This window comes from Eumetopias jubatus, unplaced genomic scaffold (genome assembly GCF_037043125.1).
Source record: "Eumetopias jubatus isolate StellerSeaLion01/CBP00866 unplaced genomic scaffold, mEumJub1_p1.0 scaffold_10, whole genome shotgun sequence".
NCBI lineage: Eukaryota > Metazoa > Chordata > Mammalia > Carnivora > Otariidae > Eumetopias > Eumetopias jubatus.
The window spans coordinates 28607489-28633388 of record NW_028274816.1 but is presented as its reverse complement, the minus strand read 5'-3'; the positions used below and the strand labels follow the sequence as shown (position 1 = coordinate 28633388).

Sequence of the window (25900 nt, the reverse complement as noted above, 5' to 3'; positions counted from 1 at the left end):
TTAGACCAAAAACAAGAGATCTCAAGAATTCAGACAGCAGCTTAAACGTTTAAAGTGCAACTGCATCTGCTTAAAAGGGGCAGGGAACAAAGGAAAACTGAATACCAGGAGCATAATCCACTGCCGCAGTTGGCAAAGAGAAGACAGAAAAAAATGTTTCTGCCACTAATGAAGGTACAGAAGTTATTTAAGGCCTAGCAAATTTCAAAAGCTGAAGTGTGGGAGTAGGAGGGAATAATGAGGAAGGCCCAGAACTCAAGAGCTAAAATGAGTAAGACATGATGTTTCCCAGAGCACAAGTCTCATAAAGTCAAGAAAACCCAAAAAACAAGAATTTGGCGGCTCAAGGGAGGGGATCCTGACTTTAGGATTTGAGCAGATGCAGCCATAGCTCAGTACCATTAACCGTTAAAATTCAACTCATTCTCCTGGCTTAGATTTGTGCTCCCAAAAATACTTCTGATAATGTTTCCCCACATATACCTCTCAGCCTGAAAAATGAAATGCCAGAGAAATTGCAAAAAACGGGTATTTGAAAGTTATTGGTTTATAATGAGTGCTTTGGTTTACACATCTTCTGGGAGTCTGGATATAATGAATCAGACCCTTTTGCACATGCTTTGACAAAACTGAAATTTCTAGCCCTGTAAAAGCTGTAGTAACTTCATTAGGTTATAAACAACCTAAATGACATCTCCGTTTTTATTCATTTGAAAGAGAGTGTATGCACACATGAGCACAAGTGGGGGGGGTGCAGAAGGAGAGGGAGAGAATCTTAAGCAGACTCCATGCTGAGCACAAGGCCCAATGTGGGGCTCGATCTCACAACCCTGAGATCATGACCTGAGCAGAAATCAAGAGTTAGACACAACCAACCGAGCTACCCAGGCACCCCTGGAGAACACATTTTAAACAAATGCCGACCACCCAATCCTTCCCAAGACCTACTTAAAAATTACTCCTGGAGTGAGCTAGGTACTACAAGGAGCAGTTGTATGCTTTCAACATACACAGAGAAGGGCAAAGTGAAGCATGTTCATTTAGGCTGGATTCCCCCAGAATTGAACTCTAATAATGTGTAACTGATGATTTCGGGATGTACTTATTAGGAAGTGCAGATGCAAAACGAGAAGGAAGCCTATGCAGGGTGCATGTATACACAGGCTCCCACTGTGGGCCACTCTGCTTATTTCTGCCGGGAATCTCTCACAGATGGCATGGACACCATTATCCCACTCAGGGGGTAATTCTCAAAGATTCAGTCATGTCATTTCTCTGGACAGCAAGGAAATTGGGTCTGCATCCTCTAATTTTCATCCACCATCGACTGAAAGCCACTCCCAGGGGCATTAACGCCACAGCCTTTCAAGGAGAGGGAAAGCTTCAGCAGGCACTTGCAGTGGGACTCCTATCAGTGGCATATGCTGGAATGGTGAGTGCCCAGAAAACACGGGTAGGGAACCGACACCTTCTGTTACACACCTGCTGGTTCCTGATTGGCTCCTCTCCACTCCAGCTCTCAGCAGTTCACTCCATCTCTCAACAGTCCTTGACGCAGATCTTCTCTCTGCTCCATTCAGGCAGATCTTCTCTCTGCTCCGTTCAGAAGAACTAGCATCTTTCTAGTAGCCTACTAGTTCTAAAATGAAACCACTTTGTTCATTACTGACCTAATTAAGAGCCAAAAATCGTCCATCCCTTCATGGTTTTTCTATTGAAAGGTTTTGTGAATACAATCAAAGAAAAACACTTGGAGACTCAAAGTTCTTTTATTTTCAACAATGAAAGCAACACAACAAAGAGGAATCAATTCACTAATTTGTAAATCTAACACAATCCTTACCACAAAACTATTTTCAATAAATAAAAACACATTACTAGTAACTGAGTAAGACTGTTCTTAAGACTCTCTACGGTTTTGCGTGTTTTAAACAAAACTGGGTGGTAGGTAAAGAAACACGTGCCACAAGTATGACTGACAAAGACTGGAAGAAAAGAACAGCCAAGGAGCAGGGTCCCCAAATAGTAAGCTAGCAAAGGGAATATGGGATTTTCAAAGCAGTTGAGAAATCAGAGCTCACTAGGGGATGCAAGAGTTTAGGAAGTCTGTGTTCAAGGCCTTGTAATTAAAACTTTCCACATTTCTAGATTCTTGATTTGGAATCTATCCAATCTAGAGGAGCTTCTGCCAAAGGATAGGAAGCTCTTTATTCATACTGCCTGAAAAGACCCATCTCCTAATCTCCCTCCTTTGACTTTGTCACTAGCTCCTGAAACAATATAGCAAGGGTTACATTCAGAAAAGAATTACTACTACACAGGCCAACCTCCCTCTGGTTTAGATTTTCCTTTCATAAACACGCTGATACTGCCAGGGACAGCTCTAAAAATATCCAATGTCTTTTATTTTTAGCCTCCTACACAACTCTGCTTGGCTACAAAATCTAAGATTCACAGAGCAATGGCAGCATTGGTCAGAAGACAAGTGTCAGTTCCAATGTACAAAATCTCTGAAGTTCAATGGTCACAAATCTTTTTTTTTTTTTTTTTTTTAAACCTCACCTGCCACACCTTTTCTCTTTTCTCATTATCTTGCCAATTATTTCTTTCGGAATTCAATCCTCCGAGCTACATTCTGAGCACCAAATTTTTTGACCAATGCATCTCGGGCATCCTCATCATCTTTTTGCAAATCTAAGTCGTCCTGTCGGGACCAAATGGGATACCCATCAGCCCTCTGACCAGATTCTAAAAAGGAGGAAGTAGCCTCCAGCTCGCCACTATTTTTTAGGAAGGCCTGTGTTACTGTTGACAGATCTAAGTTAAACTTTTCCATTAACTGCCGGATGATCTTAATAGCAGCTCCCACCTCTGGTGGAGAAACTTTTTCTTCTTCTTCTTCTTCCTCATCCTCATCAGGCTGTGTCTCAGAGTCTTCCTCAGGTGTGGGTGGATCATCATCACACATTGTTATGTGTATTTCAAAATCAGGGCTCTCGTCAACCTAGAGAAAGTGATGAATATGACCAGTTCCTAATTACCAAGTCCCAAACACTTACTCTTTCAATATCTACTCTCAACTACCACCCCCCTTTGTCCTTTTCACCCCAATCACGCTGAACTTCCTTCAGTCCCTTCAGTCCCATAATGCTCCTTCTTAGTCGTGTTGGATGTGTTTACATACACATATATATGTTGGGTTAAGAGGGGAGTGACCGTGTGTGCGTGCGTGCGTGTGTGTGTGTATGTGTGTGTAGCTGGGGAATATACATGTGCTTATGTGTACTCTATGTGCACGTATATGTATACATATAACTATGGTATTCCAACAGAATATCAGAAGCTACACTAAAGGGGCGCCTTGAATGTCTCAGTTGTTGAGCATCTGCCTTCAGCTCAGGTCATGATCCCAGGGTCCTGGGATCGAGCCCTGCATCGGGCTGCTCCCTGTTTGGCAGGAAGCCTGCTTCTCCCTCTCCCACTCCCCCTGCTTGTGTTCCCTCTCTCGCTGTCTCTCTCTGTCAAATAAGTAAATTCTTTAAAAAAAAAAAAAAAGAAGCTACACTAAATATGAAAAAATACACGTTTGTGCATACACTTTCATGTATACACATGTTCATTAGACCATTTGTTAAAAGCTTGACTTCAGGGGCGCCTGGGTGGCTCAGTTGGTTAAGCGACTGCCTTCGGCTCAGCTCATGATCCTGGAGTGCTGGGATCGAGTCCCGCGTCGGGCTCCCTGCTCAGCAGGGAGTCTGCTTCTCCCTCTGACCCAACCCCCTCTCATGCTCTCTCTCTCATTCTCTCAAATAAATAAATAAAAATCTTTAAAAAAAAAAAAAAAAAAGCTTGACTTCACTCTCAGATTGTAAGCTCCCTAAGGGCAGGAATTATATCTGGTTTGAGCATCACTACATCCTCTGTACCTACTGATGCCTTCACATAAGTACTCAAAACACACAGCTATATAAACATACTAGGACCTCCATGCTGTACTACATTCAGACACATTACAAAGCATGTTATGTGAGAAGAGAACTATGCAGACCATGTTTGCATTTGAAAGTTTATGGATAACAGACCAAATATAAAAAATAAAACAGAACTCGGACCACAAAAAGCAACAATCACTAAATTCAGCCAATTCTTCTGCCTTCCTTCACTCATCAATTACAGAACTTTAAATTATTTTCCTGTTTTACAATGAGGCCTAACCATTTTCCTTTGTTAATAATAAAAATTAATTTACAAGATACTTTTTCTTGGAAAAGATATGGACATTTAATTTGGACTTTCTTTCAAATTACTCCTGTTTTATAGTTCCTACCTTTCCCTCTACTTTTGATTAAATATGAGATTCCAACTGAGTATCAGAAGCTCAACTAAATATGCAAGCATTAAAAAATCCCAAAACCACCCTAAGTACACAAAAAGCTAAACTTGTTTATTAAAGAAATTAAACTCTTTTAAAAATTACATTTATTTTCCTGAGAAGCATTAAAATATTTTAAAAGATAAATCTACAGTCTTATTTTGAACACCTTAAACTGAGAACCGAGTCCTTGAAATGGGTGCTCTATATGGTTTAAAAATAATTCTCCTGGGGCGCCTGGGTGGCTCAGTCGTTAAGCATCTGCCTTCAGCTCAGGTCATGATCCTGGGGTCCTGGGATCTAGCCCCACATCGGGCTCCCTGTTCTGCAGGAAGCCTGCTTCTCCCTCTCCCACTCCCCCTGCTTGTGTTCCCTCTCTCACTGTGTCTATGTCAAACAAATAAATAAATCTTTAAAAAAATAAAATATTAATAAAAATAAAATAATAATTCCCCCAATTTTTCTCCCCCTCCCCCTCTGAAGTTTTCCTACCAAAACTTAAAAGCTACATGCCTGAAACCAAGATCAGTCCCACTTTCATTCTCCCTCTCCCCCACCCCTGCCCCTACCCCGCTGGGCCTTAGGTGTACAAAAAGAGTAAATGCGATAACCAATTTTAAAAAAGAATGAAAGTAGGGAAAAGAAGTTAAATCTAGTCAACATACCACAATCTCCTCAAACTCCCGGGTGGCTTCTACAAGCATCTTTTTTACTGCTTCATCATTCTCCTTGATCTCTTCCTTTACATATTCTTCCTCGGGTAAGTCTGGAGTTCTCTTATTCTGTGGTTCTATTAAAGAGAAGAAGAGCACCAGATTAGAATTAGACTCTTTTGCAGAAACCGAAAATACAGTGCATGCTCTATGAGCTCTTAGCCAGAAGTGAGCCTGTACATTTTTTCTATAAGAAGACATCAGTTTTAGATCAGAAGAATAAGAAAAACATAAGATATGCATGTTCAAAAATTTCTACTCTTGCTTATGAAAAGTTACACTATCCAAGTGGTGATATTTTTCCTAGGTTCTAATACATAAAATAAAAATACTCTTCGAGCATCATTCAATTTTTGCTTTGTATTTATAAATTGGGCAAATTAACAAAATTGTGCCATAAATTGGGTTCTCTGGGAAGCAGACTGTGAAATGGAGATTAACACACATTAATTAAGGGTGCACTCTTGGCAAAACACCTGTTGGAAGAAAGAAGGAGTGGGCAGAGAAAGAAGCTGAGCGGTGAAAGAGCTCCAACAAAGCCTCAGCTGAAACCATGGGGAAGTCTGGAGCTGGCCAAGCTGGGGTGAGGAAGCCATGACAAAATTCCCCCATAGATCAGTCCCTAAATGCTAGCCATCTTAAGATGACAAGACTTTAGGCAAGACAGCTCTCCAGGCCGCTGAATATAGATGAGGAGGGTACACCACAATCCACTACATACCATCTACAGAAAAGAGGGTCTCCTAAAACTAAGCAACCTCCAGTTTCTCTTTTACTCTTTGTTCTCGGAGGATTTAATTCTGCTCTCTTTTCCACTTAACAAGAACTGACTACTAAAGAGCAGCAGGAGAAAGTTGTTTGTGATGTAACTGCTCTGTATCCTGATTTAGGTGGTGGTTACAACGATTATATGCGTACTAAAATACACAACTGGAAAATAGTATGGTGGTCCCTCAAAATACTAAACATAAAATTACCATTATGAGCCAGAAATTCCACTTCTGAATATATACTCAAAAGAAATGAAACCAAGGTCTCAAACAGATATTAGTACATAGCAGCATTACTCACAACAGACAAGATATGGAAACAACCTGTGTCCGTTGATGGATGACCAGATAAACAAAATGTGGTCTATACCCCATGCAGCAGAATATTATTCAGCTTTAAAAAGGAAGGAAATTCAGACACACGCTACAGCATGGATGAACCCTGAAGACACGGTGCTAAATGAAATAAGCCAATCACAAAAGGACAAATGTATGATTCCAGTTACATGAGGCAGATCAAATTCATTAAGACAAAAAGGGAGAATGGTGGTTGTCAGGGGCTGGGGGAAGGAGCAAAGTGGAGTCGGTGCTTAATGGATACAGAGTTTTAGTTTTAGAAAAAGTTCTGGAGACAGATGGTGGTGATGGTTACATGACAATGTGAATGTACTTAATGCCACCAAACTGAACATTTAAAAACGGTTAAAATGGCAAATTTTATGTAACATATGTATTACCCAAAAAGGTATCTTTAGATATTATCCATTTTGTTAATTTTTGCTAATCTGATAAGTAAAATACAACATTTCCTTGTTCTGATTTACTTCCCTGAAAAATACCACCATACACATTTGTTATTTAAGTTTCTATGGGTCAAATCCAGGCATGGTTTCTATCGATCCTCTGATCCGGGTCTATTTTTATTTAATAACAATATTCTGCATTTGTTTATTGGCCATTCATTTCCTTTTCTGGAAAGTCCTTGTTCCGTTTCTTTTGCTCATTGTTCTACTAGTTTTCTTTCACTAACTTCTGCAAGCTCTTTGTACGTTAAGAAAAATATGTTGCAATGTATTGGGAATATTTTTCCAGTTTGCTCTGTGACTTTATCATGAAAAGTTTTTAATTTCAAGTAATCAAATATAAAAAATTTTTTTCATCTTTTTGGTTTCAGGACTATCACCATGCAAATATTAAAAAGTATACTCAAGGCAACCTACTGAATGGGAGAAAATATCTGCAAATTATACATCCAATAAGAGGTTAATACCCAGAATAAAGAACGCATACAACTCAATAATAAAAAAGTCCAATTAAAAAATAAGCAGAGGATCTGAAAAAACATTTTTCCAAAGAAAACATACAAATGGCCAAGAGGCACATGAAAAGATCCTCACATCACTAATCATCAGTGAAATGCAACTGAAAACTACAATGAAGTATCACATTATACCTGTCAAAACGGCTATTATCAAAAAGACAAGAAATAACAAGTACTGGACAAGATGTAAAGAGGAACCCTTGTGCACTGTTGGTGGGAGTGTAAATCAGTGCAGCCACTATAGAAAAAGGTACTGAGGTTCCTCAAAAAATTAAAAATAGAACTGGATCCAGCAACAGCACTTTAGAGTATCAATCTGAAGAAAATGAAAACACTAATGTGGAAAGATATATGCAACCCAATGTTCACTGCACCATTATTTACAAAAACCAAGATATGGTAACAACCCAAGTGTCCAATAATAGATGAATGGATTAAAATGTGGTGTGTACACGTACACACACACACACACACACACTCTCGCACTCACACACCGGACTACTACTCAGCCAGGGGTTAAAAAAAACAACAACAACCAGTAACAAAATCTTGCCACTTGCAACATGGATGGACCTAGAGGATATTATACTGCTGAAATAAGTCAGAGAAAGACAAATACCGTGTGATTTCACTCTTAAGTGGAATCTAAAAAAAACCACCAAACAAAACAAAACCCGAATTCACAGATACAGAGAACAGAGATGGAAGAGGGTTGGCATGGGGATGTGCAGGGCAGCAAAATGGGTGAAGGGGATCAAGAGGTACAAACTACTAAGAGGTATAAAATAAATCATGGGGATATAATGTACACTACAGGGAATAAAATCAATTATTATTGACATATTGTATTAACTTGAATGATGACAGATAGTAACCAGACTTACTGTGACAATTTGCAATGTATGCAAGTGTAGAATCCCTAGGTTGTATACTTCAAACCAATATTGTATGCCATTTGTACTCCAGGTTTTAAAAAAGATCAATAAACGTTAGAAAAATTCAAAAATAAATTAAAAATATATTCATGCATATTTCCTTTTTTTCCCCAAGCTATTCTTTTTTTTTTTTTTTTTTTTAAGTAATCCCTACACCCAAGCCAGAGCTCAAACCTACAACCCTGACATCAAGAGTCACATGCTCTACCGGCTAAGCCAGCCAGGCACCCCTCATCCATATCTTCTTAGTCATTTTAGGATTTTAATTTTTACAATTAAATATCGGATAATCAAAATATTAGAGTAGGGTGAATCTAGCTTAATTTTCTCCAAAGTTCCAAATGGCCTATCTGTAGTCCCAACACTACCGATTTAAAACGCACAGCCCTACATGATCTACTTCACCCATAAACATAGCCTTGTCCTCTCTCCCAAAATTCTCCCTGTTGCTTACTCCATTCTAGCCACACTGGTCCTTGTTGCTCCAAGAACACACCAGCTATATTCCCACCTCCAGGCCTGTGCACTTAATATTCCCTCTACCTGAAACACCTCCTCAGATAACCACCTGGCTTGCTTTCTTTTGGTCTCTGCTCAAATATCAGCTTATGGAGTGATCTTCCCTTATCACCCTGTAAAAAAACCTCCTCCCCACCCCTTACCCTGATTTTATTTTTCTCTATAGCACTTACCACTGCCCAGCTAGCATGTTAAGTTCCATGACCGCAGGGACTTTTATTTATTGTTATATCCCAGCAGGATAACAGTGTCTGGCACTCAAATATCTGTTGAATGAATGAATCTGAAATGTCACTTTTACCAAAAACAAAATTCCTACTAAGCATGCTGAACAGGAGAAATAGATTTACCTCCCCAGACCTGAAATGTTATATGGAATAGCCAGCCACCTAAGGAAAGGGGCGGGGGAGAGAGGGAGGGTGGCATGCTTCTTTAAACAAAAGGGTCAGTTTAAGCTCTCAATACCGGTTACTTCAAAAGTGAAGCATCTTCACAGCTTTCCACTAAGTCCTAACCAACCTGAATCCCCACGTTCAATTCAACTGCATTAAAAACTTACTTCGCCTGAGCGAGACCAGGAAGACCATTCCAACTGACGAAACCTTCTGTGAATACGCATAGAAGCCAAAACGTGAAAATAAACTGGTCTGGCATGCCTTTAAAAAGGCTTACACTCAATCTGTCTGAACATAAATATTTTTTTAAAACGAGTTTCTGGAAAAGACACCCTAGAAGCTGGTTAACAACACACTGCCTCTGGGGAAGAAAACTGGGTAGCTGGTTGGTAAGATGGGGGGGGTATCTCTATATAGACTTTTTATATCTTTTGAATATCATACCACGTCAGTTCTCTAGTTACTGGAAAAATATATCGAAGTGCGATTAGAAAATGGTGCAATTTTACCCGGATGTCTAGGGGCGGGGGGGGGGGGGGGGGAGGGAGGAAGGTCTGGCGACTCTACCAGACGCGCCAACATGGATGCCTAACGGAAAGGGGAAGGCGCCCCGCCCCCACCCGCACAGGTGCAGAGCAGGTCCCGCGTTCGCGGCAGAGGCCTCACCCCCGCTATCAGCAGCTTCGGGATCCTGCTCAGCTTTCCGCTTGAGTTTCTGGGACGAAGGGCTCACTGGGGCGTCCCCCAACAGGTACTTATGCTCCTGGCCCCGCAGGTGCTTGAGGTAGCGGTCCTTCAGGGACTGCCACGAATGCTGTGTAAGGGAGCTTTTCTCCATCGCTTTCCACAAGGCGGTGCCGGTGACGGAGCTTGGCGAGCGGGCATTTTCCTTCACGTACGTCAAGATGGCCACGTCGTCCGCGTCCGTGAAGGCGATGCGCCCCCCGTGCGGCTGCGGCTCTGGCTGCGCGGCGGCGGCGCCCCCCTCGGCCTGGGCACCGGGCTTCGTCTCCGGGGCCTGGTCGGCCGCCGAGCCCAACCGATAGGCCTCCAGGTCGAGCCTCTCGTTGCGCTCCACGCAGTCCAGGATGTACTGCGTGGAAATGAAGTCGCCCGAGGCCTCGGCCGCCGCCTCCCCGGGCTGGGCCAGCAGCACGGCCCCGGGTTCCTGCACCCGGCACAGGGTGCCGCCGCCGTGCAGGATGAGCGTCGAGACCCGGCGCTTGGCCGGGCTGGGACGCACGTAGAAGGACATGGAACTGCCATCTTCCCTCACGAACAGAGTCGAGGAATGGGTGAGCCCGTTGGGGTCTTTGCCCAAATCCATCGCCTCCGCCATAGCTGACGCCAGGTAACCGAAGAGTGGCCCCCAGACAAGCTTCTGACGCACAGAGCAAAACAGAACCCACTACCGCTCCCTACGCCGCGGCCACGAAGCCCCGCCCTGCGCCTGCGCAACAGCAGCGCGCGAAGAGCGCCCGCCCCCTCCTCTCGGAAGAGGCGGAGCTTCCGGCCGTGACCTGGAAATTACTAAGCGACCCTCGTCCCTTTTAGGTCGGGCCCTCGGGAAAGATGGCTGCGGTCCACGGGGCTGAGGTGAAAGTGGACGGCGGCGAGCCAAAACTGAGCAAAAAGTAAGTATCGCCGCAAGTTATTAAGGTCTTTGCGGCCGGACAGTCCAGGCTAGGAAGTGCCTCGAGGCTCCGGCCGAGGCGGCTGTGCCTGGGGCCTTCCTGCCTGTTCTCGTGGGTACAGCCACGCCGGGACGTAGCCGCTGCGCCCCGAAACTACATCCCCCAGGTTGCCTCGGGGCCCGGCTCTGGCGGAGCCCTGTGGTCGTATTTCTGGAGTTAGGAGAAAGGAGAATTGACTAGAGGAAAGCGAAACTTACTCCTTTCCTTCCCTCCGTCTGAAAAAATGCGTTCTTTCCTTATTGAGCCACGCCTCGTTTCCCTTTGGAGAAATGTTAAAATACCCGAGCTTTTCGGAAAGACCTTCAAATTTTCCTTGGCCTCACCTCGGCTATTCTGAATCTTATGTATTAAATGGATCCTTTCTAAAACTGTTGTGCACCTTTTTATATGGGTTATTTAAAGGATCTGTGAGTATTGAGTGCATGACCGAAGTCTAACAGTAGGGTGTATGATTCAGCCGTTACACTAAAGCTGCGCTTTGGAGCACTGCTGGATAGATCTTTGTTAACCACCCCAAATCGTTGGAGTGTGAAGATAAAAATAAATATATCAAGGTTAGTCTTCCGTTAATTGGTTATGTCCTGCATTCTTGGGCGTATATAACATATTCCCTCTCAATGAGGGTTCTGCAGTTGAAGCACAGAACACAGGCAATGATTTGTTTTCTCAGTACTCCCAAGAATAGTGCATAACTAGTACCATTCCAGATGCCTAGGAGAAAAGTTAATTCATTACAAATAATGGCTGCTTTAGTGCATTGAGGCTCAGTTCTTTTGCTGAACCCGGATGGAATATGGGAAAATCGCTTGGACTTTGATCTGTTACATCAGTATAGTTGACCCTTGAGTAACTCAGAGGTTAGGGGCACCATCTCCCATATAATGGAAAGTTCAAGTGTAACTTTTGACTCCCCCAAAATTGAATAACCAACTGTTGACTGGAAGCTTTTCAATAACATAAACAGTTGATTAACATGTGTTTTGTATGTTACGTATATACTGTATTCTTACAGTAAAGCAACAGAAAAAAATGTTTTTTATAGAGAATCATAAGATGGGGGCACCTGGGTGGCTCAGTCGTTAAGCGTCTGCCTTCGGCTCAGGTCATGATCCCAGGGTCCTGGGATCGAGCCCCGCATCAGGCTCCCTGCTCGGAGGGGAGTCTGCTTCTCCCGCTCCCACTCCCCCTGCTTGTGTTCCCTCTCTCGCTGTGTCTCTTTCTGTCAAATAAATAAATAGAATCTTTTTTAAAAAAAATCATAAGAGAAAATGCATTTACAATGCTATACTGTATTTATTCCCCCCACAAAAATCTGCATATAAATGGACCTTGCACAGTTAAAACCCATGTTGTTTATTTAAAGATTTTTTTTATTATTTACTTATTTGACAGAGAGAGAGAGAGAGCAGGAACACAAGCAGGGGGAGTGGGAGAGGGAGAAGCAGGCTTCCCGCTGAGCAGGGAGCCCGGTGTGGGACTCGATCCCAGGACTCTGGGATCATGACCTGAGCCGAAGGCAGACGCTTAACGACTGAGCCACCCAGGCGCCCCAAAAATCCATGTTGTTTAAAGGTCAACTGTAATTGAATTTAAGGGTTGTAAGTCATAAATGCCTCCTTGCTTAGGAGAAATTTGGCTAATTCCTTTCTACTGACCTCCTCTAGATTAAGTAGAGCTACCACTTTTTAAAAGCAGGTTTTATGTGTCAGACACTATGCTAGAACTATATAAACTTTCTAATCTCAAGAATAACCTGGCAAGGAAAGTATTAATGTCCATTTTTCAAATTAATAAACAGGCTCTGAGTGACTAAATGCATTGCTAAAGTGTGCATACCTAAAGTGTGGTCTGTCACTGATTCAGGCTCTGGAGCAGAGATCTAAAACCAAGTCCAGAACTCCACAGCCCATGCTCTTTACGCTGCCTCCACCTTACCTCCTCACATTGTCTTAAAAAAAATCTGCTGTTGATGTATATTCCTCTAGTGACCAAGGGGCTAAAATAATTTTTTTAATGATTAACATTTCCTTCTGTATCTTAATTGTTCTTGGGACTTCCTCAGTCTGCATCTTTAGTGAGCACCATGTTATGCCAGTTATTTTCAACAAGTTTTAAAACAAATGGGCTGCGTGCCAAGTGACTCATTTCCAAATGAAAAGTCAAATTAATGTAGTCCAGGATCCTTCCTGAAATTCTACTTTCCTTTTTGTTCCTAGAGCTCAAACAAATCTTATCTTTGACTCAGGTGCTTTTGTGTGGCTTGCTTTTAGCTTCATCTAGGGTTTGCAATTGACAGTGACATTTCTTATGCTTCCCATTGCCATCTTTTTCCAGGTATTTAATCTCCAAGAGAGAAGCCACATGTCAGAGGCTTCAGAAACACTGCTTCTGGTCCCGTCTCCCTATTTTCTGGATCGTTGTGATCATTTCTACCTAAAAACTGTTGATTGCCTTGCTCTTGAGTTTTGACCCAGATATGTACCTTTTTACCATAGCAAGGACAGAACATTGTCAGAGTTGCAGCATAGTGAGTGTTATAGGGTTGTTGTCAGTTAAGAGGGTCTTTAGTGGAACACTTAAAAGTTGTGCAACCTCCCCCTGCCCCACACCCATAAGAGTAGGAGTGCTGGTTGGGTGTGTATATACTGTTTTGTCCCATCTGACACCACATCTCTGTTTCCTGTTAGGTGGTGGTAATCTTTAGTTCCGGGGTGTTCTGCCATGTTGACGCAAGCTGCTGTAAGGCTTGTTAGGGGGTCCCTGCGCCAAACCTCCTGGGCACAATGGGGGCAGAGGGAGCTGCGACTGTATCAACTTGCTCCTTTCACAGCGCTTCACAAGGACAAGCCACTTTCTGATAAAAGAAGGTTGGTGCCCTTACCTTTGTTGTTGCTATGGGAGCAAAAATCCTTCCCTTACTTAGGTCCTTATCTGTTAAGCCTCTGGCTAAGTCTTTGGACTTGTTGCCAAGGAAACAGAGCTCCACAATGAAAACCAATAGTTGTTTCTCATTTTTTCTTTAATACAGATTCTCACTCTAGATCCTTGAGGTGACTTGTAGATCTTATACTAGAACAGTGCTGAGAACAAACGTTATTTTCCCTTTCTTGTCTTTCTGGACTTGGTTTACTCCTGAGATTAATTTGGTTTCCGGTCTTTGTTCTATCTCTACGACCTTTTTGGATTTTTCCTTAGGATTAATTTGATTTAAAGAACAACACCTAGTAGAATGGAAAAAAACAGGTTTTTTTATGTTAATGCTAGGAAAAAAACAAATGGGCTCCAGTGCATACTGACTGAATTACATACAGCACAGTAGGCCTATCATACAGTTCTGGAATGTTTGCCTTCACAACTATTATAAGACAGATTACATCCAGAGACACCTACTTTGAAGCCCTCGGAGTCAGTCTTCTTACTTAAAAATGGTTATTTCAAATCATCACTTCATTTTTTTTAATTGACTTACTCTAAATTCATACTGAAAATTAAGATTGTGCCCGAAAGCCAGATAATATGCAAGCATGACTTGGTATCATTTGCCATGGTTTTATAGAATACTTGATAAACATTGGTGGTTTGATTGAATGACCAATTCTGTTTGGATACTGAGGATATCCTCTGCAAATCTGTTTGGTTTCTGGGTTCAGATACCAAGATTTCAGATCAGAGTGTAGATAGTACGGGATTTGACCAGAAATGTATCCAAATCTAAGATTTCTGTCCTGGGTGCAGAGAATGAAGTGGTTAAGATAGGGAAAGATACCTACGAGAGGTCACATTTGCGTGTTTACTAAATGCTAAGGGCAGAGTCATCTCGGTCCTCATAATATTTGGGGAGGGGAGTGTCTTCTGTTATTTCCGTTTATAGATGGGGAGAAGTCACTTGTCCAAGGTCCTATAATTGCTAGACAGCTGTGTCAGAATTTAGTCCTAGGCAGTCTGACTCTAAAGATGTAATATTATGCCCTACTCTATGCTGGTTTATACACTGTTCTGCCCAGTTTGTTGTCAGAATCAAGCTCCAGTAGGCAGACCAATACTGAGGGCCATTGTCCATGTATTGACCAGTGCTGAGGGAAGGATTGTCAGTGATGTGTCTCCTTGAACTCTTAGGAGCCATCTCTCCCCGACCCTGTCCTACCCCAAACTAACCCACTCCTTGGAGAGCTGTAGGAGAGGGATGGCAGACAGAGCTGGAGATGTTGCCTGTTTTGGTTTTTCTTTGTCCTGGGGTATCTTGATTTTAGTTGGGATCTCACACTGGAAAGCCAAGGCTGAGAAAGATTTTTCACATATTTATTCTAAGCTTACTTTTCCTTTGTCTTAATTCACCTATAGAGTTGACTAAGAGACTAAAAGTAGGGGTGTAGAACCAGGCAAGAGCATTTCCCCCCAGGCTGTTCATATTTTTGATAAGTAGTTATGGGACCGAACATAGTAGAGTACTCTTCAGGCAACTGTCACATTGAACATTTGCATCTTCCCGACAGTGAGCTAAAGAGACGCCTGAAAGCCGAGAAGAAAATAGCAGAGAAGGAGGCCAAGCAGAAGGAGCTCAGTGAAAAACAGCTAAGCCAGGCCACAGCTGCTGCCACCAACCACACCACTGACAATGGTGTGGGTGCTGAGGAGGAGAATCTGGACCCAAATGTGAGTCCCCTGGACCACCACTCTGGCTGGGCATGGGGAAGCTTTTGATGAGGCTTAAGGCCAATTCCTTGGGACCGGTAACTAAGAAGATAAATAGGAACTGGAACACGCAGTCAGCTCTGGGTTGCTCTAAATGGATGGGGGCTGGGGGTAGGCTGCTACTCCATCTGGTAAAAGGCACAGGCCATGAGCATTTTCCTCATCAACTCTCAACAGCCATTTGGGAGAATCTGGGACTTCCAAGTGACTGATTAATCTCCCCTGAAACTAGCTGAGCCTTACAGCAAATCCAGAAAAGGTATCTCCCTAAAGATTGGCTAGGGTTTACCTTGGACCAGAGATTAGCAAACTGTAGTCTGTAGGCCAGATCCACTTTCCCTTGTCTTTCATCTCATCCCTCCTCCCTGGTTTTGAAAATAAAATAGTATTGGAGCACAGCCATGCCCATTTGTTTATATAGGTCTAAGGGTGCTTTCACATAACAGCAGCAGAGTTGAGTGGTTGCATCGGAAAAAGTGTGCTGACCCCGCCTTAGAATATTCCCTTTTTACATCCTCCAGGCCCCAGAGGCCAGTCTTGGGGAAAAGTCTTAATGTGTAGCCAGAGGTAGGAAAGTAGGAAAAAAGATAAGTAACTCACCATGCAGATGTGTCCACAAAAGTGCTAACCAAGGCCACCTGTATAAATTAAACTTATTTTAGGTAGAATTCCAATTTTTCTTTTTACTAAATCTTGCATTTCAGAGTTCTGGCCTTCATTTCCACCTATGAATTTGGCCACCATGTATAGTTTAAGTGCACATCTCACTCCGTATCAAATACTGGGATTTCAAAGGTGTGGAGGGCTCAGTTAAGGAAACCTCAATGTATTAGAGTCACTCTGGGGCAGAATGCAGTACTGTGCTACTTGGCCCACTGGTCTGACCAGGTTCAACTGCTCAAAGGCTTTTCCCCCCTTTCCCCAATAGCAATACTTCAAGATCCGCAGCCAAGCAATCCACCAACTGAAGATCAATGGGGAAGACCCATACCCACACAAGTTCCACGTTGACATCTCGCTCACACATTTCATCCAAGAATACAGTCACCTGCAGCCTGGGGATCACCTGACTGACATCACCTTAAAGGTGGCAGGTAGGAGGACTCCCTGGCAGTTTGCTGTGCTCCCACAGCACAGGCCTCTACAGGAGCACAAAGGAAGGTCTGAGTTGGTCTTGCTTTCAAGTAGTCTGTGTCTGAGGCTACTACTTAACAAGGGACAGGGCTGATCCATTTCATTCACAGAAAGAAGTAGAGCAGCCCTAAAACATGAGATTGTATTCCGGATGAGGTGATGCTGCAGAGGAAAGGGCATTCTCTGAGGGGAACTCCTGAGCTGATGCTGCTGCTAGTTCATAGTCCTTTAGGAGGACTTTTACCAGTGGGAGCCATGGCTGCATGCTCCTAAAAATTCCCACCTGTGGCCTAAGGATGTTTTGCACTGAGGCTATATTTCTAGAACATGGTTATCTTGGAGTTCTAGTATCTTGCATGGGATCTTTTCCTTAATTAAAAAAAAAATATGGGGTGCCTGGCAGGCTCAGTCCATAGAGCATGCAACTCTTGATCTTGGGGTTGTGAGTTCAAGCCCCACTTTGGGCATAGAGGTTACTCTAAAAAATGTCTTTGGGTGCCTGGGTGGCTCAGTCAGTTGAGCATCTGACTCTCAGTTTCGGCTCAGGTCATGATCTCAGGGTCCTGGGATTGAGCCCTGTGTCATGCTCTGTGCTCAGCACAGAGTCTCCTGGAGATTCTGCCTATCTCTGCTCCTCCCCCTACTTACCTGCGTGCTCACGCACTCTCTCTCTTAAATAAATAAAATCTTTTTTTAAAAAATCTGTCTTATTTGCCCCCTCCCCAAAAAATACTGAAACTATTAATGGTAGAAAATTTAGAACATTCAAAGAAGCAGAGAGAAAAATTTAATTACCTGTAATTCCAACTACCCAAAGAGAATCTCTGCCAATACATAGATGCCCAAAGGTTCAAGCCTAGTAATTTTACTAAAACGTGGGGCGTCTTAGGGGCGCCTGGGTGGCTCAGTCGTTAAGCGTCTGCCTTCGGCTCAGGTCATGGTCCCAGGGTCCTGGGATCAAGCCCTGCATTGGGCTCCCTGCTCTGCGGGAAGCCTGCTTCTCCCTCTGCCACTCCCCCCTGCTCGTGCTCCCTCTCTGGCTGTGTATCTCTCAGTGAAATAAGTAAATAAAATCTTTTAAAAAAAAAAAAGTGTCTTGATGTTACTCACTCTGAGTCAGTATTCTCAGGTACATAGTGTGCCCTTCAAATATGTATTTTCAAGTCTTCTAGGAAATTTTTCTTGAATATGATTTTTTTTTGTATTCTGTTTCTTGCTTTGGTTTTCTTTTGGGACTCCTTGTATCCATATGTTGGATCTTCCCTTTTCAATATTTGTCACTTTTTTCAAACCCTTTTTATCTCTTTCTTTATACTTTGACTTCAATTTTATTCTTTTTCCCCACTTGGTTTCTTTTAAAGCATTATTGTATTCACTCTTATTTTTTTCTAGTTTAGTTTTCATTTCTGAAATGATTTTTTACTTTATTTCTGATTTTTTCATGTGTCACTTCATTTCTTAGTTTTTCAATGATTCTAATTTGTGGGGTTTTTTGTTTCATGTCATTTTCTTAATGTCTTTCAGCTCACTGTGAGATAGAATTGTTTTTTTTCTGAGCATGTCTGTCCCGAGTGCTTTTTTATTTAATAACTGATATTTGACCTCAATGCTTATATCTTGCTTATTTTTATGTGAAATTAGTTTTCCTGAATGTTAAAAGGAAGCTTAGTTTAGATAGCTTTTCCAACTTCACTGAGCTCACTCTTCTATTGTTCAGTGTTCAGAATTAAAGCAGCTTGCTTCCTGAGATTTCCAGTCTCTCTTCCCCTTCCTCACTTATGTTGGACCTCCTCTTTCCTTTATCTGTGTTTTCTTGGTCTTTTCCAGTTTTGTGGGCCTTGCCCTAGAAGGGAGCCCCGGCTGTTAAATTTAGCAGATTCCTGGGGCTACCCTGAAGGGCGTCAGCTCATTTAGACTTTGTGCAGCCCCAGCCCCCTATGCTCACCCATGTGGCAGAGCAAATCCCCTTCTGGGTTTAGCTGCCATCCTCCAGTTAGCTGCCACATTTTCCAGTGACTGTCTATGGCCATTTTGGAAATTTCCAGTTCTCAGACCCATCAGATACCTCATTGCTCCCTACAGCTTTTTCCTATATGGAGGTCTTAGGGTTCTTGTTGGTCTACCCCATGGCTCGTATTTGGGGATTCATGGGAATATCTTCCCACATAATTTTGTTGTAAATTTTATCCATAGCTTTTTGGCCTTGCTTGTCTAGTCTTGCTTTCTATTTTTATGTGAGCATTGAGTTAGATCCAGAAACTATGCTGCCACCAACACAGCCATTTTCCAGGAGTCAGGTCTTCCTGCTCATTTTTAACTGATTTAATGAGGATTGTTGCCATGAAGAAAAATACTGGGTTCAGCTCTCAGGCTAAAATCAAATTGTTCTGGTCTGTGGTCATAGGACACTGTACCCAGACATAAACAATGCAGAGGGAACTTTTTTAGCACTGATATCACGAAATGGCTTCCGGTTCTGTTGGTCAGTATTTTTGTTATTCTTTTTTTAGGTAGGATACACGCCAAAAGAGCTTCTGGGGGAAAGCTCATCTTCTATGATCTTAGAGGAGAGGGGGTCAAGTTGCAAGTCATGGCCAATTCCAGGTATGTAGAAATAACCTATTGCAGGCCTTTCTAGATTGGCCCAGAGCAACATGGTTGAGGACAAAGGCCCATGTGCTCTCCCTTTCCTGTTGTATTTAAAGTTAAAAAGTTGGGTAGGGTTGATTAAGGCTGAATAGAGAATAAAAAGCCCATCTGGTCACCTAGAGAGTAACAACTGCTCTCGGGTTGTTCAGCAGTTAAAGGTGGAGGATAACACTTGAGCAGTTGACAGAAGAATATAAGATTCTTCTCAGGTGCACACTAGGCATCAGCAGTTTGGTGAAGATTCCAGAGGTCAGTTTTAAAAACTAAACTAGTGGGGGATGGGGTCAGTTAAGCATCCAACTGTTGATTTCAGCTCAGGTCATGAGATAGAGCCCTGCATGGGGCTCTGTGCTCAGCACGAGTCTACTTGAAATTCCCTCTGTTCCTCTCCCCTTCCCCCCACTTGTGCACTCTCTCTCTAAAAATAAATAAATAAAATCTTAAAAAAAAAAAAACTAAACCAGTGGTCAGTTTTAATTTGGAATATTGTATATCGAAGTACATTTTACTTTCAGGAATTATAAATCAGAAGAAGAATTTATTCACATCAATAACAAACTGCGTCGGGGAGACATAATTGGAGTTCAGGGGAATCCTGGGAAAACCAAGAAGGGTGAGCTGAGCATCATTCCCTATGAGATCACACTGCTGTCTCCTTGCTTGCATATGTTACCTCATCTCCACTTTGGCCTCAAAGACAAGGTGAGCTCTTGTGGCCTCCTCACTGTGATTTATTGTGGCATTGGATCAGACTTAGCAGTGATTTCTGTCTGTTGCTTTTGGTTTAGGAAACACGGTATCGTCAGAGATACTTGGACTTGATCCTGAATGACTTTGTGAGGCAGAAATTTATCATCCGCTCTAAGATCATCACATATATAAGGAGTTTCTTGGATGAGTTGGGATTCCTAGAGGTGAGGGAGAATTCTTACCTGACACGATGAGCTAGCTGCCTTGTTATGTCTGCCTCTAACTATTCTTTCTCTTCCCCTTTTCCATGTCCTGTGTCCATATTGTTCATACTCAATGAAAAGACCCCTTTTTTCCTAGTGTCTTTGTTCCACCTTGCTTTTTTAGTGCCCTGATTAAGAAGGCAGGACCTGAATTCTGAGATAACGGACAAAATATAGGGCCGTCTGCACACTAATGATGCCACCACGTTCAGTGTGTTACCAACTCATTTTGCTTTTTTGTAGCATTAAAAAAAAATAGGTTTTAATTGTATAGGAAAAGTAAACGCATGTTATTGTAAAACACATTCAAAGAAACTGAAACAAAACTGAAAGTCTCCTTTCATATCTCCCAACTACCTTCCCCAAACTAGAGTTTGATATGTATCCTCCCACACCACTTGTTATGCATATATACCTATCTACTTGAGCTTGTTGCAGATGAGGTATGTGTGCAAATGTTTTAGAAGGGTTTTATTTTTTGCTTTAAACATAAATGAGGTCACACTCTATGTATTCTAATGGACCTGATGTTCCCCCCCCAATATATTCTGGAGTCTTTTGCATGTCTATAATAACTAAGTCAAAGGATATAAGCATTCCAACTTACAGTGTTTATTAAAAATTTAATTTATGGGCACCTGGGTGGCTTAGTCAGTTAGGCATCTGCCTTTGGCTCAGGTCATGATCCCGGGTCCTGGGATCGAGTCCCACGTCGGGCTCCCTGCTCAGTGGGGAGCCTCCTTCTCCCTCTCCCTGCTGCTCGTACTTGCTCTCTCGCGCGCTCTCTCAAATAAATAAAATCTTTGAAAAAAATTTAATTTATAGCTTGTGAAAATTTATGGTACTAAATTAATGGTGTTTGGTATTAATAGAAATTGAGATGCTTCTAGAAAATTAGGTCATCTCTACTTTTTTGTCAAGCACCTGCACATGACTATTAGACTTAACTTTCACTTGGGGGTATAACAGGCTTAGAACATAGCCATGCAAAACCTGAGTTAGCCCCAAGGCCTCTGTTTTGAGGCCCTCTGTCTGAAGATTAAATGTTTCTCCCTGTCGTTTAGATTGAAACTCCCATGATGAACGTCATCCCAGGAGGAGCTGTGGCCAAGCCTTTCATCACCTACCACAATGAGCTGGACATGAATTTATACATGAGAATTGCTCCAGAACTCTACCATAAGGTAATCAGTAAGAGGATGCCCTTTTCCTTGAAGCAGAAGGCTGGAAATCCACTGGCTAGGTAGGTGCAGTTAGAAATAAGAGGAACAGTGAGGGTAGAACAGCCAGGAGAGTATTCTAATCTGCCAGTCCTGTGAGTGTTACACTCCCAGAAGTTCCCTACAAGATCAGTAGAGCATTACAGGTCAGAGGGCAAAGAGATTGTCTTTCCTAGGTGTACGGCTCCTCCTAACCTGCTTTGGTTCTCCTATTTTAAGTTTATAGTTCTCCTTGGATTAAATCTGATTTTAGTCTTTTATAGAAAAGCTTGATCTCTGTCTGGAACCTGACAACATTATAAACGATCAGAGTAAATACCGAAGTCTGTCACTTAAAATCCTTGTAGACAACAGAAGCTGTTATAACTAGTTGAAGCACAAGAAGAATGTGTACAAATATATAAGGAAGCTTACAATTCCCAGGAGCTGGGAGGATCAGAGATTCAGGCTTGGAGACCATAGGACTAGGAAATGATTCTCAGGCCTGTCTGGGCTGTTCCCATGGAGAACCTGGATCTTTTCCACTAGGGACAGCTAACATAGCTCATAATCCTGGCTCTAGGCACAGGTCATTGCCATTAGGGCTTCTGTAATACATCTTTTTTCAATAGCTTTCAAAAGTTGCATGGGTGTGTCTGACTGGTGGGGAGCTTGGGTTACATGCCTGCATCCTAACCCCAAGAGAGACTTCGTGGCGAGCCTCACACTCACAAGAGGAAGTACTTTCCCAACAGAGGAAGAGTATTCAGAGGTCCTGAGCAACCAAAATGAATGATGACTGTCCACTACAAAGGTCTAAAGAGAGTAGGGTACTCAGCATTTGGGTGGAGACTTGAAAACATGGGTGAGCTATGAAAACTAAATTAGCTTTTGTAGACAAACTTTCCAGAGTCATTAAAATTAGTTGCCATGACCTTGGCCATGTGTTACTAGATACTGGTGGTTGGTGGCATTGACCGGGTTTATGAAATTGGACGCCAGTTCCGAAATGAAGGAATTGATTTGACTCACAATCCTGAGTTCACCACCTGTGAATTCTACATGGCCTATGCAGATTATCATGATCTCATGGAAATCACAGAGAAGATGATTTCAGGTGACCTCTCCTGTTTCCTTTGTCTTTCACACGTGTCTGAAGGGCTGGTTTGCTGCTTTCGGGAGGACTTCCTGTGGGTCCTCTTTAAATGACAGATTTCTTTCCCAGGGATGGTGAAGCACATTACAGGCAGTTACAAGGTCACCTACCATCCAGATGGCCCAGAGGGCGAAGCCTATGAGATTGACTTCACGCCCCCTTTCCGGAGAATCAGCATGGTAGACGAGCTTGAAAAGGCCTTGGGGGTGAAGCTGCCAGAAACCAGGCTCTTTGAAACTGAAGGTAAAGTGATGCTTGCCTCCACGGAACAGGCCTGCTTCCGGTTTGGCCCTGAATTAGATGAGGTCAGGGCTAGAATTTCCCACACTATTCTTTTTTATATACTTTTCAGTTGGGGTAATATAATGTTGTCTGTCCTAACTTGTACATTTATATCAACAGAAACTCGCAAAATTCTTGATGACATCTGTGTGGCAAGAGCTGTTGAATGCCCTCCACCTCGGACCACAGCCAGGCTCCTTGATAAGGTGACCGACCATGCTCTTCAAGTACTTGCCCTCATCCTGTGGTAACCAGCCCCCTGCTCCCTATGAAGGTGAACTCCACTGTGCAGCACTAACTTCTACAGCCTCTTAGGAAAGCCCTCAGGAGAGAAATAAGAGAATTAACAAGTTTTGAACTCTTGGCTGTACTAAGCTCTGTGCCAGGTAGCTATGTAATCTGAGTTAAACCTTACCAGCCCTGGAGAGGCTTGAGATACATCCCAGCAGCAGCAGGCAGTTGGTAGGAGTCCTCCACCAAGACTGGGACAAATGCCATTCAGAAAGGATCTCTAGCTCTGCTTTCCTTTTTCCTTAAGCTTGTCGGGGAGTTCCTAGAAACGACATGCATCAATCCTACATTCATCTGTGATCACCCGCAGATAATGAGCCCTTTGGCTAAATGGTAAGATAAAATAGGGTATTTCGGTTACCTATTACTGCATAACAACTTCAGAATTTAGTGGCACAAATCAACAATTTTCAAAAGTTTGTGGGTTCATTGGGTAGTCTTTCTGCTATACAAAGTGGTAGCTAGGGCAACTCAAGTGGCTGTAACTGGGAACTCAGGCACCTTTTGTCTTCTCCACATGGGTTCTCATCCTCCAGAGCCTCTTCATGTGGCCTCTGTCTGGCAGCGTAGCCTGGGCTTCCTTACCCAGTGGCCAGGTTCCAGAAGAATAAACCCCAGGTTGCAAACACATAGCAAGCTTCTGATGTCCCCATGGCCAAAGCAAGTGCTATGGGCAGCCCGGAGTCCACATGACAGGGCACAGAAGGGCATGAATACAGGAGGTATGGTTCAGTGCACCCATCTTCCACACAGGTGTGTTGGGAAGATGACTGAAGCTTCCATGTTTCTCATCCTCCTCACCACCGGACCAAATGATTTGGTGCTAGAATGCATCTGGGCCTCAGGTCTCAATTCGCAACACTTAGGAATCAACTGGAATTCAGGAACTCTTGTGTTTGTAGCAGATGTTACTAGTGCACCTGTGTATTCAGCCTCCCCTTTGGTCTCTTGTCACCAGGCACCGCTCTAAAGAGGGTCTGACTGAGCGCTTTGAGCTGTTTGTCATGAAGAAGGAAATATGCAATGCCTACACCGAGCTCAACGACCCTGTGCGGCAGCGGCAGCTGTTTGAAGAACAGGCCAAGGTCAGGAAGGGGGTTGGGAGGCAGAGGTAGCTGTTTCCTCATGTGCGCACTCGCTAGACAATGTTGGCCTGAACCCTGGTCTCTGTCATTGTCTGCATCTCTGGGTGGCTTCAACAGAAATGAAGGGTAAAGCCACAGCCTTCACTGGAGGAAGTCACAGTTCAAGATGGAGAACTTGGCTGGTTTGGGCTCTAGAATTTCCACATAGAGGAGCTTAGGCATGATCATATCTGTGTGGGGAGTGTGATGCTTGCCTTGAAAATACATTTGCCTAATGAGAACATCATTTTTCTTAAAAGATACATATATTAAGGTGGCTTTGGGGTGAGAGGCAGATTAATGAGGACAAAGCCCCCACCGGCTGCCCGCACCAGCACTGCCACGGATGGGTAGCTTCAGGAAATGAGGGAAAGACTCCTGGGAATCCTCAGTCTCCGAAAATCAGTCTCACTGGACTCACAGAGCTTAGGGCAGTTGGAGGTGTTTCTATCTCACAGAGAAAGTCTCGTGTGTTGTGAAGTGGGGCTTACCGGCCCTGACCTGGTCTTTGAAAGAAATGGCTCCATCCCGAAGTTACTGGGAAACCAGTTCCCAAGACGTGCTGGGTGTCCAGAGCATTCCCAGAACAGTTATCCCTGAATGTGCTGATGCGCCCATTCAGACCCTGAGAGACCACGCAGCCTGGAACAGTGTCACTGTTTGGTTCTCTTTGTAGGCCAAGGCTGCTGGCGACGATGAGGCCATGTTCATAGATGAGAACTTCTGCACTGCCCTGGAATACGGGCTCCCCCCCACGGCTGGCTGGGGCATGGGCATCGACCGCATCACCATGTTTCTCACAGACTCCAATAACATCAAGGTACTTGGCAGCCCTCCAGCGTGCACTGCCCCAAGGAGCTCTGCTGTTGGAGGCGGGGTGGGGCAGGCCTGGAAAAGAAAGAAGGGAAGGGGCTTTGGGCTGGATGGAGGAGCAGGCAGAGCAGTTACAAACGATTCCACAGGAGAGCAGTCAGGGCATCTGATACAGTGGGATCTGGGGAGTTTTCTACCTGACACAGAAAGAATACTTGTCATTTGCATTTCTTGAGGATCCAAGGAACACACTAAAGCCCTCTGCGTGCGTTCTGATGTAACTTAAGTCAGCCCTGTGAGGCATAGACGCTGTTCTTATTCCCGTTGTTATAGATAGGGAAGTCCTACTGTCAGAGAAGCTCTGTGTTCACTCATTCTTTTCCATCCTCTATAATTGAGAGGGACTGAGTTGAAGTAAAAACCCAGATCTCTGGATCTGGGTGGCAACAATAACCGGAAGCAAAAAGAATGGGTGGATAGCTGTGAAAAAGAGCGTGCTGCTTTCCTCAAAGTGCATTTTCTCTCCTATAGGAAGTACTTCTGTTTCCTGCCATGAAACCCGAAGACAAGAAAGAGAGCGGAGCCCCCGCTGATACCTTAGAAAGCACAACAGCTGGCACTTCTGTCTAGAAAACCATCGTTGCAAGTCGTGTAACTCAGGCCTCTCTGCATTTCTGCACAAGTTCAAGGACCGCAGAGGAATTCTTGTGTGTTGCTTTCCATTTGACGATCACGGTTCGGTTCAGCCACCAGAAGAGAGAAGAGGAATTAAAAATTCCTTTTTACTTCTTGTTCCCAAATAAACCATTTGTCTCCACTTGCGTCTCATGACTGTGTTTACCATGGAGCGTCAACTTCTACTCAGACAACTGGCGTAGGGGATGTTTA

General features: G+C 43.4%; 3 protein-coding genes across 4 annotated transcripts in view; 1 reads left to right on the top strand and 2 right to left on the bottom strand.

Annotated features, from left to right (window-relative positions):
* The window catches only part of LOC148163179 (uncharacterized), a 184910-nt gene extending 183235 nt beyond the window's left edge, over nt 1-1675 (bottom strand). Inside the window, exon 1 of the mRNA XM_088027497.1 lies at nt 1483-1675. The gene's annotated coding sequence lies outside the window, so the exon portion shown is untranslated. The remainder of the gene's footprint in view (nt 1-1482) is intronic.
* Nucleotides 1676-1750: 75 nt separating this feature from the next.
* TERF2IP (TERF2 interacting protein) lies at nt 1751-10458 on the bottom strand. The gene is made up of 3 exons (XM_028093569.2): nt 9692-10458; nt 5038-5162; nt 1751-3004 (listed from the first exon to the last, which is right to left on the bottom strand). The coding sequence occupies exons 1-3, from the start codon at nt 10362-10364 to the stop codon at nt 2600-2602; spliced, it is 1203 nt and encodes a 400-aa protein (XP_027949370.1). The 5' UTR covers nt 10365-10458; the 3' UTR covers nt 1751-2599.
* Nucleotides 10459-10550: 92 nt separating this feature from the next.
* KARS1 (lysyl-tRNA synthetase 1) lies at nt 10551-25829 on the top strand. 2 transcript variants are annotated; one of them, XM_028093511.2, is made up of 15 exons: nt 10559-10659; nt 13407-13586; nt 15213-15372; nt 16340-16505; nt 19056-19149; nt 19710-19896; nt 19983-20108; nt 21212-21331; nt 22301-22463; nt 22572-22745; nt 22905-22990; nt 23323-23408; nt 24034-24160; nt 24876-25019; nt 25544-25829. In XM_028093511.2, exons 2-15 carry the CDS (start codon nt 13441-13443, stop codon nt 25640-25642), a joined length of 1878 nt encoding a protein of 625 aa, XP_027949312.1. In that variant the 5' UTR covers nt 10559-10659; nt 13407-13440; the 3' UTR covers nt 25643-25829. The 2 variants fall into 2 exon arrangements, with proteins under 2 accessions (XP_027949322.1, XP_027949312.1); XM_028093521.2 differs by lacking the exon at nt 13407-13586 and having other exon boundaries at nt 10551-10659.
* Nucleotides 25830-25900: the final 71 nt, after the last annotated feature.